Source organism: Ricinus communis, chromosome 3 (genome assembly GCF_019578655.1).
Source record: "Ricinus communis isolate WT05 ecotype wild-type chromosome 3, ASM1957865v1, whole genome shotgun sequence".
Taxonomy (NCBI): domain Eukaryota; kingdom Viridiplantae; phylum Streptophyta; class Magnoliopsida; order Malpighiales; family Euphorbiaceae; genus Ricinus; species Ricinus communis.
In genome coordinates, this window is record NC_063258.1 from 32,297,544 (window position 1) to 32,308,552 (window position 11,009).

The window sequence follows — 11,009 nt, forward strand, 5'->3', positions numbered from 1 at the left end:
AAGCTTATGATTCAAATTGTCGACTTTCTATTTATAGCTTTCATCAATGAATCTTGAAATCAAGCATTGCAAATTTATAAAAAAATCATTTTGCCATTTAATGATCTTCGTTAATTCCACTCTTGAGTGGAGGTCAATGGACCAGCAAAATCAAATCAAATCTCCATAATTTAATTAGAGATAAATTATAGTAATTTGTGACAGATCATTTGACGGCCAATTTACATATTTTCATGCATCAATCTTCAAGAAATAATTCCAGTCAAATCAAATAATTACATAATCATTAGTTAAGACAGTTTCAATTTAGAGATAACTAAATTATGTATAGATATTTAAAAATATTTTAAAACTTTAATGATATTTTTTTATATATAAAATGATAAAAATATGTGTTTTTGCCTCACTTAAACTTAATTGTCTATTTTCAGGAATATTAGCAAAAAGAATAAAATATAGAGCTAAAAAAAGCTTAATAGGACATATTTGTGTCAAGGTCCAAGATTAAGACGCATGAACTAATAATTATAAGGCTCAAGAGATATTTTAGTTATTTTGTATAATTATTAGAATTTATATTAAGAGTTATTTATGAGATAGTATTTGATGAAAATTAAGATACTTAAAGTATTATCTATTAGATAGACTTATATTAGTATATTCATCTCTAGAGAGATTTATTTAGAGGAGGACTCTACTCTATATAAATGTCTCCAAAACCCTAAGAAAGAAGGAGGGGAGTTTTCTCCTATCTGCTCTCTACACCTGCCACCATTATTCTCTCCATAATTTTCTATAGTTTTCCATAAACACTTTAGTTTTAGTTTTCATTGTTATTTTAGGATCTAAGGAGTTTTTCAAGAAGTGGATACTGAGGATGTTTTTTATTTTATTGTTTTATGTATTTCTACTTGAAGAAATTATGGATCTTGAGGATGTTTTTTATTTTATTGTTTTATGTATTTCTATTTAATACTATGATCATTGGGTTAAATATGTTAGGCTAGTTTCATAAGTGTTTAGTTTAGTTTTTTTACTTTTGTATGAACCTTGTTATTTATTTATTTAATGAATGATTTCTTTATCTTCATATCTTTATTAATTTCAGTTATTATTGTTAGTTAACCATCATATTAATTTAACAATAGTAATTATTATAAAAATCTTTAGGTTTAAAAGTATTAGAAACATCATCTGTACTTTAATTTATGTTGGTATAAGAAACCTAAGTTGTATCATTAGTTTGAGTGATTTAGAGAAAAGACACACCATCTCATTCATTAGATATAAGCTTAAAATAAAACAAGGAGATTATTAGGTAAATGACTAAATTAAATACTATTTTTAGCATATAGTTTTAGATCATAAGCATTTGCATTTGCATTGCATATTTATTTATTGTTTAGTTACTTTACTTTATGACCATTATCCTCTTAAACATACGATTTAGAATGTTTAGATTTACTTTTATTATTTTGTATTGATAATTAGTTTTTATAATAAGCGGTCTCATAGTTTCTTTACGCTTACTATAGAAACGGTGTGCACTTGCAAGTACTAAAAAGGACACATCAATAACTTTATACTGCTAAAATATATGAACATTTCCTTTTTTCTATCAGTAATATTCAGGGTCCTAGAAACTTCTAAAATGACCCTATTATTGATGAAAATAGATAATTAAATTTTGTTCCATTTGTGTATATACATGCAGGTTTATTGAGAGTGTTACTTAGAAATACTTGTAAAGCTAAGATCTGATCTTAGCCGTTCATATAATTTGTACAGTTCACACTAGAACAGTTATTATTTTACTCAAATCTCTCTTTCCCATTAACATGGTATCAAGAGCCTAATACCTTCAATCAAAATCCTAATTTTCATTTAATTCAGATTAACTCAAAACAATTTTATTTAAATTTCTTAAAATTTTTCCACATCAACACACCAAATGGGTTTTTTCATCAGAAATTTAGTCCTTTTCTTATTGGATTTGTTCAAATTCTCAAATTAGATCGTAAATTTTTTTTATTTTTATTTTTTTCATTTTACGAATTCTTTTAGTCCCTATGTGAATGCAATAGCAGTAAGCAATACCAAGAATTCATTTAGTAAAATATAAAATCTGATAGGAGATTGAGAATAACGTGAAGGACACTCACTCCCTCCCCATGACAGATTAGGAAAACATAAAGTTGTCTCTTCTCTTTCTCATGATTAACAAAACTAACACTAATCCTAACCAACCCAACAAACAATCATTAAGCCTTGCACCCAAAAACTTTTAATTCTAAATTTATCCCGATTCTACTTAGGAAAATCTATTTCCACTACCCTATTATTAATTTAATACATTCCTATTGAATTTATTATAAAATACTCCCAAAATAATTATCTATAAATAAGTTTAAAATATGTTAATTCCACTAAAGTGGCCCTCCGGATTTACTACCTATATTAGTTCCCTTTCCGTTCTAATTTTATGTTCTTAACTAGGGCTGACTTCCATGGGTTCTGAAGAAAAGAAAGAAAACAATTGGGTTTCTATTATCTGGTTAATATTTCCATGACACATTATATATATTATGATCTTTGTGCCAATAACGTCGGAAAAGAAGAAAATTAAAAGCCCATATGGGTGGAGTAGCTGTCAAGTTAAAAGAAATAAAACTCAGTTCTTGTTGCTGTGCATTTATAATTAAAATTGTTTAAAAAATTAGATTGATTCTACTCGTATTTGTGAAGTAAGTATTAATTAAAGGAAAAATGAGCCTAAGACAAGATTCCATCTTTGATAATTCCCATATGATACAAGGAAAGGGAGTTATAATAGGATAGAGGGAAAGAAGACTTGGGCCTCCTTTGAAAGGAGAAGGTCTTCCCTCTTAATAAGAAAAGAAAATTTCTATTTTTCTTCATTCATGTTTTTTTGGTCTACCTTTTCTAAGTCTTCTCCTTCCATTAACATTTACCAATAATATCACACATCTCCACCTCCCAAATCCATAACCATATATATATATATATATATTTTGTATCTTCTCAAAACCCTTCAAACCCTCACACGCTTTATTGATAACACCGCCAGAGAATGTCCCCTCACTCCTCCCCTTTTCCCTCTTGCTTCCGCCCCTCCACCGCCACTGCCCGGCCCCACAAGCACCTTCCTCCGCCTTCGACTTCGCCGCCACCAACAACTTCCGGCAACCCTAACCTCACCACATGCCTCTACCAAACAGAACTTGGCCTGTTTTCTCTTACTTGGTCTCGCACTTTCTTTGGCCATTCTCTTCACCTCCATCTCCACCCTATTGACAGCGCCACATGCTCCCCTTATTCTCTTTCTCATACACCTTCTCTCTCTACCCTATCTTTCCATCTCGACATCAAACCTTACATTTTTTGGAAAAAACATGGATCCAAGAAACTGCAAATTATCAATCATCAAGACTATCACACTTCCACTGCTAGCACACCAGCAATCCAAATCTTTTGGGATCTTTCTAGGGCGAAGTTTGGATCCGGACCTGAACCTCAATCCGGTTTCTACATCGCGGTTGTTGTTGAAAGAGAAATAGTCCTTCTTGTCGGCGATTCGACCAAACAAGCTTTTGCAAAGACTAGAGCAAGAAAGCAAGAAAGAAACCAAGTTCTTGTTTTGAGAAGAGAGCATGTTTACGGAAACAGGGTGTTCACTACGAAGGCAAGATTTGGAGGCAAAAATAGAGATATATCTATAGATTGCACAGTGAATGGTGATGCGAGATTGAGCTTTAGCGTTGATAACAAAAGGGTTTTGCATATAAAGCAATTGAAGTGGAAATTTAGAGGAAATGAGAAGATTGAAGTTGATGGTGTGCCTATACAGGTGTCTTGGGATGTCTATAACTGGTTGTTTGAAGACATAAACAATGGCCATGCAGTGTTCATGTTCAGGTTCGAAAGTACAGATATAGAAGATGACCAAGAACAAGAACAAGAGGAAGAATGTGCCGGCGTTCAAGATGAGAAAAACGGCGTCGTCCCGTGGCAACAAGTTTCTTTTAATAATTTTGGGATGAGTGGGATCGAATGGAGAAGGATGAGGAGGAGCTTGATGAGGACAGGCAGAAGCTCATCTTCATCGTCCATTTCGATGTCGTCGGCGTCTTCCGGCGGTGGGTCTTCGTCTATAATGGAATGGGCTAGCACGGAGGAGAATGAGCTTAGTGCCCCTAATGGCTTCTCCCTTCTAGTCTATGCTTGGAGGAAATGAAAATCAAAGATATGGTTTCGCTTAATTCTTTTGGGTAATTGATGTTAATTATGTTTCACTTTATTTTTGTTTTTTCCTTTCACTATTCTTGTGATTTGTGACTAACCCATTTGTTGATGAACATAGTAATATAGATAGATAGATTTACCAATTTCTTCTTTTCCATTGAGAGGAAAAAAAAAGGAAGACTCAACTATTGTTCCTCATATTATCAAAATTATGTAATCGTAATAGACCATTTATTAGTTGACATTTTTTTACATTTTTTATAATGTGCTTGGTGTAATCAAGATTGATGAATTAAATAAAGCACTAGCTATTCTTTACTCGAAGCTTTTTCTGTGTCATAGGTGTCTCATCTCTCTCTTTCGTCTCTTTAGCTTGTTGTTGTTTTGGGTAATATTATGAATTGTTTGATCATAATTGGAATCATGGTTGTTTTTGTAATGAAATTTCCAATTCTTGAACCAAGCACTACAACAAGACAAAATGCATGTGAGGTGGGTCTCTTTCTTGTATCTGTTTTCTTGGAACAGGTAAAACAAAAACACCTGTCTTTTGCCATATTACATAACTACCCCTTCATATTTGATTTATTCATTTTTTACCTTGTCTTGTTTTGAGAGCTTATTTGGTTATTAGGAAAATTACAAAAATTAACCGTAGTTGTTTATAATAGAAAGAAAAGAAGCAAAACATCAAAACAAAATGGTAATTCTAACACCATTTTTTATATTTTTGTATATAAAATCTTTTTCTTTAATTAAACCTTGAGTCTTTAGTTACATTCTATTTCTTATATATTATATATATATTTTTCAAAAAAAAAAAAAATTTAAAATTTAGAAATTAAAGGATAAGTAAGACACGCAATTTGGTGACTCGATTTGGACTGAACAAAATAAAAGTCGTAGGGAGGATTTCCTAAGAAGAGGGCGTAACATTATTTTACCAGACTGAAAACGGCACCGAAAATAATTGGTTATTTTGACCCTATGACTCTGTCCTCTTCTGCTACCTTTGTTTGTGGAGGTACCAACAGCATCTCTCGTGAATTTCATACTCTATTTTCATCACAATCTTTTATTTCTGAAACAACCAACAAAATTGTTTATTTCATTTAAATTTGCCTAAACTGTATTGATCGATTATCTTTTTCTGTAATAAATCTGTATAAAAAGACTTATACCGGTTGTTATTGGTAGTATTGAATTTTGGCTCGTTGACTAAACCACCATTGCAGTCCACCTTAATCTTGCAAGTTAGTTGCAACAACTGTCAGCAGGGAAAAACAAAGAACAGAAAAATGATAAAGCAATATATTTATATATTAAAATTAGTTTGCTTGTCCCACTAACATTTGGGGAGCTGCCATCATTTTATCAAACAAAATAAATTAAAACTCAAGTAATTTAATATAAAAAATTTATTTCGAATCAGCTGATGCAAGAATTAATTTCATCGTAAATGTGGATAAAGATCCAAACACAAAGAAGAAACATTAAAGATAAAGATGCTTTGCATCTTTAAACAGAGTCAAATAAATCCGGATTTTACTATATAATAAAGCAGAATTATAGATTAAAATAAAAATAGAATTAGGGCTTCTTCATATGATAGAGGTTAAGATTGTGTGGATTGAGAATGTGCATAATAATACAATTTTGTGGTTTAGGTGAGTAGTTAGTTAAGTTATTGGGTTTGCTCTGCTGCCACGTTGAGAAGGAAGACTTTTGAATGAGTAAAAGCCACTGCAGGTGTTAAACTGTTGATGCATGTGCTTATATATGTTAGTACTGCTCTACGTGAAGAGTTCCTTGTGGGTCTTCCTTTGGTTTACAGCCGAGCCAACATTACATGACTTTTCTTTCCTAACTACCCAACCCGAGATTCATACTTTGTCCCTAAAAACACACTGATTTTCTTATTCATGCATATACAAATATATACTACCTAACACCGTTAGGATTTCAAATTTAAATTTTAAGTATGCAACTGCATTAAAATTTTAAAAAATTATAAAAAGTGTCAACTATATCAGACTGTCTATAATGATTGGGGAAAGTCATCTATTACATACTCTCTTTTATGATTAAATCTTATTATTATTCTTGTTGTTATAATTTACATTTATCTAAAAAGTTTTCAATCATGATTTATTAACATCAGTAACAAAGGTCACAATATGATTGAATAGTGGATACATGAATGGATCTAAAATGAATCTCATTATGTAAGTGTGGAAGGTACAACCAAGTCGTGATGCCAAGATGCACTCTTTTTCAATTGTTGCTATTAGCCGTAAATAAGATTTATAAAACAGTGGGCTTGACCACCCATTTGGATAGTGTGATGCTTGGGACCAAATACAATGAACTAAAGAGAGGGAATGAACCTTTGTTTGTTGGTAAGGGATATATATATAGAGAGAGAGAGAGACAGAGAGAGGCATCGGTGCATGTGATGGTCAAGAGAGGGTGCGGCAGTGTTTTTGGATAAGGATATGCTGTGATTTCACTTCACGGTTTTAATTTGAAGAAGATTCAAACAAATGACATCTACTCATTAACCTTTTAATTTTGACTTTCTTTTCATTCCTCTTATTTACCTCACTTTTCTTTGAATCTTCAACCCTTATTCGTTGCAGGAGTTAAGCCTTCAGCCTGAATCAAATTGTGGATGCCTTACCTAATATTAGGCTTCTTTTCTTGAGGAATAATCCCCAAGTGGGAACATAGCCGAATAAACAAACACATCTAATCTAAATAGTAGCCCACGAGAGCCCAAGACTACATTCACTTTTGTAGGATGAAGATGCAATTTTCAGATGCCCATTATTATTCCTTATTATTACAATGCTATGTCTTTTTATAATAATTTTGAATGTTATTAGTTAATAATGGAGAGAAATTATCCCCCAATAAAATAAAATAATTGAGAAAAACAATAAACCATAAGATGACATATATATCTCTAAAAATAACTCATAACTAGGGACAAGACAGAACGGAATTAACCCAAACCCATTCCGCTGTGCTATCTGCTGATCTCTTATGGTACATCACCAGAACAATAAAAGTAGATGCAGTCAGATGAAATTCCCACCGTTAATCAACACTGAATCTTCATCTACAGCAGCAATTTGGAAGAATTACTTTTAAAACTAGGGACCTTTTCTGGGCCTACACTACTTCTTAATAAGGGCTAATCAATATATGGTGGGCCAAGTTCATGGTCATCTCATCTCATCTTCTAAAAGACTAGGGGGCCTTTAAAGTTGGTGCTTATCGAAGATCTTTCCGATCAGTTTAAATTCCCCAATTTGTATTTGTAATTGTAATCCGTAGCCAACATGTTGGAAACAATTTTTATACACATAATTTAAATTTGAGAATGTGCCCTTTAAATTCAATCAGTGAATGACTAAAATAAATTAAAATTTCCAAGGATTTTGACATTAACAGTTCCTGGTCCAGCGCTAGAAGTATAGATTTACACAAGAAACGGCATCTTCCTCCAATTCCATAATGACAAAGCCATCAAGGTCCAGACCCACCTCCTACCATAGACCACGCCTTTAAATTTAATCATTCATCTTTTGGTACATTTAATCATTCATTGACTGTCACAGTTTATACACAAATCTTTTTCCTTTAAACAGAGCTTCTTGGGGACATAACAGTCTTACCCACGTTTTAAGTGTAATTTGGTCCCCTCAAAAATATTTATGCGAGCTGGGCCACTGCCTCTACATCAGCACCTATATGAACTTCTAAGGCCAGCAATCCAATATTTCTACTGAATGCAATGAACCGAAAGATGACAATATTTATAAAATAAGACTCGCACTCGTTAAAATTAAAATTAAAGGAAAGGTTATCTTTACAAGTAGTAGAAACGGTGCAACAGCTTGTCAACTTCCTGGAGCTGTTCGTGCAACCCGCTAAAAGAGGAAAAAAAAGAAAAATAAGAAGATGAAGAAAAAACCGGATAACACCATCCGGCAGATAAGAAATGAAATGCAATTTTCCCAATCTATAGTTTATATAATTTCCTTTTTCAGAAAAAAAAAAAAAAAAAATCCTATACCCCTAAAAGTAAGTAAACCCCGAACCCTTTAAAGCCTCAAGCTCAACGTTGAGGTAGAACTATCAAGAACTATAGATGGAGGAAGCGGACATCTTTGTCTACTTATTCTACTTCCAGAATCTGAGGTGCAAGATGCCAATGATGGGGATTCCACAGCAGTAGAAGAAGAAATTAACCTACTTGAACGGCTTCTCAATTTCTTCTTCTCCCCCAGCTGCCTACTATTTTCCGATCTCACTTGGCGAACTTTGGCCTGATTCAACTCCGCCGGCAGGACACAGTTGCAGAGAAAACCTACAGATCATCAAACCAAGTTTGCAAAATTAAGCAAAGTGTGAAAATATCAACTCCACTATAGGTCTTACGAGAAAAGCAAAAGTGGCGTTGAAGGGGCTCCATCCAGTTAGAATCCTTAATCTCCTGCCTAATTGTTCAACATGGCTTGTAGCTCTTGGTACATAATTACTGTAAGCATACACCAATTTAACAGACCAACATCGAACAAATCAACATGTTAACTGCAGGCAACCCAGTCATAGTCCAGTTTATGCCAGAATCAGTTTCCCTCACAATAGAGGAAGAATAGGAAAAAGAAATGACCAGCAAGAAAACCAAAGGAGAGGCAGAAAAAGGAGAAAAAACTATGCTTTCTACATGACTGGTAAACTAAATACCTCTACTAAATTGTGGCATGAAACAACTTAATCAAGAACAGTGTGAGTGATGCATATTCCATATCATGGAAATTGTTGTTTAGAAAATAAACAACAATACTAGAGGAAAATTGATTATCTTGGTGACTTCAAGAATATTTTAGGGCAGTGTATTAATAATTTTTTTCTAAGAATAGAGGCAGCCAGTTGCAGTACAAGTTCCTCTTCTATCTTCTTAACCCTCATAAATCATATCACCCAGATGCTTAAAACATCTAATTTTCCCAGACTTCATAATAAAGCGATGTCAATGAAAGAAAATGCAGATTAAATGATGAAAGCAACATTTAGAAGTTTCTTACCTAAACGAGCAAGACGATTAACCCAACGAGGGATTGTTTTCCCAGTCAACTTAATACAGACATCATTGCAAAAGTGATTACAGTTCTTGGTTATAAGATGGTAACTATTCCCAGAATACTCGTGAGCTAGCTTCTCCATGAATGCACGAACTTCTTTAGGACCCAGATCAGTTCTTCCAATTAATATTGATTTTCTAAAAGTGAAACCAGGACATTGTTTTGGTTCCACCTCAAAAATCCCTGTGCTTGAATGGTCATGTGCTCCAAATCCATATTCAACACCATGAACTGCATAACCATGAAAAAAAAAAAACAAAAAAAATCCAAACTTTGGTCAATTTACCAAAATCTAGTCATTTATTAAACCAGAGAAGACCATGACCACTTGACCAGTATTAGAATTAAAATCATAATTTATTTGAGTTATCTCATAGAGGTCATTTTGTTGAAAATAGAAATTATTTTAAAAGCAACACCTCAGTAATCTAATTTTCCATTCTTTTGTTTACCAGCTCTTGACTGCTGACAAAATCAATTGATTAAAAAAATAAGAAATGCAAAATTACTAGAGCCAGCCGGCAATTTCTTTTCTTAATACATTGTGCGAAGGCTGAATAATAGCTAGTTAATGATAATTGTATGCAGTTTCAGTTTCTCTGAAGCCAAACACTGAAAGCGACCTTTTTTCTGAGATACAGATCCGAGCTAAAATATCATAAATCGTAAAAACATACAGAAACGAATATTCAAAGAACAAAATTATAGACAAACAGACAACAAATATCTGAGGAGAGAGAGAAGGAAAGTAATCAAAACCTTGAACGCCAGAATGGTAGATCCCAAGGCCAAGCCAGTAAGCATAGCCATTAATCGGAGTCAAATCATACACATTCAAGTAAACCGGTACCGTTCCAGTCTTTTTCTTTCGCTGCAACAATACCATTCTACACAACATTTTCCTTTTCTTTTTCTGTTTTTTTTTTTTTTTTTTGAGGAAAAGAAAAAAGACACCTCCTCAATTGAAGCAAAGAGCTGCAAAGAAGAGGAGTTAAAGGAATTATATTTTATTTTAATATACTGTACATTATTTTTAGAAGAAAGGATTAGAAACTGATCCAGAGGAGAAAGTTCGCTTCCGCGAAACGCCACCGGAGCGCCGACAGGAATTGAGAGAGCCGAGAAGAAATTGAGGATATTCAGGGGCAAATTAGGAATTGCAATTCATTTGGTAATAATATAAAAGGAATAGAAAAATGAAAAGAATCTTCGACTTAGGTTCCACCGGCGGCCGAAAGCGTCCGCATTCTCGCTTCGCCTTTCATTTAATCCCGTTTTATATATGGAGAGCGAGAGCGAGAGAGAGATTGGATTTTTTGTAATTAAAGCAGAAGATATTCTTCTTCTTCACCTTATAATAATAATAAAAATAAAAGAAGTAGGAGTGAATAATTAACGCTATTAATTGGCTAATTACAATACTTCCATCTTTGTATTGTTTGCTTTGCTTGCGTTTGCAAGTCTGTCCGTCCAAGTAAGCCGCTTTTTGCCTTGTCCACTTAAAATAACCACAAAATTAAAATCAAAAATTGAAATATATATATATTTTGGGCTTTGCAGTCTGTGTGCCATTTAAAATTTGAATAATCCAAT

At 33.2% G+C, this 11,009-nt stretch overlaps 2 protein-coding genes across 2 annotated transcripts; one reads left to right on the plus strand and one right to left on the minus strand.

Annotated features, from left to right (window-relative positions):
* Nucleotides 1-2,847: 2,847 nt before the first annotated feature.
* LOC8274211 lies at nucleotides 2,848-4,587 on the plus strand. The gene has a single exon (XM_002515407.4). It carries the CDS (start codon nucleotides 3,092-3,094, stop codon nucleotides 4,253-4,255), a length of 1,164 nt encoding a protein of 387 aa, XP_002515453.3. The 5' UTR covers nucleotides 2,848-3,091; the 3' UTR covers nucleotides 4,256-4,587.
* Nucleotides 4,588-8,083: 3,496 nt separating this feature from the next.
* Nucleotides 8,084-10,814, minus strand: LOC8274210 (deSI-like protein At4g17486). The gene is made up of 3 exons (XM_002515406.4): nucleotides 10,176-10,814; nucleotides 9,360-9,647; nucleotides 8,084-8,638 (listed from the first exon to the last, which is right to left on the minus strand). Exons 1-3 carry the CDS (start codon nucleotides 10,312-10,314, stop codon nucleotides 8,373-8,375), a joined length of 693 nt encoding a protein of 230 aa, XP_002515452.1. The 5' UTR covers nucleotides 10,315-10,814; the 3' UTR covers nucleotides 8,084-8,372.
* Nucleotides 10,815-11,009: the final 195 nt, after the last annotated feature.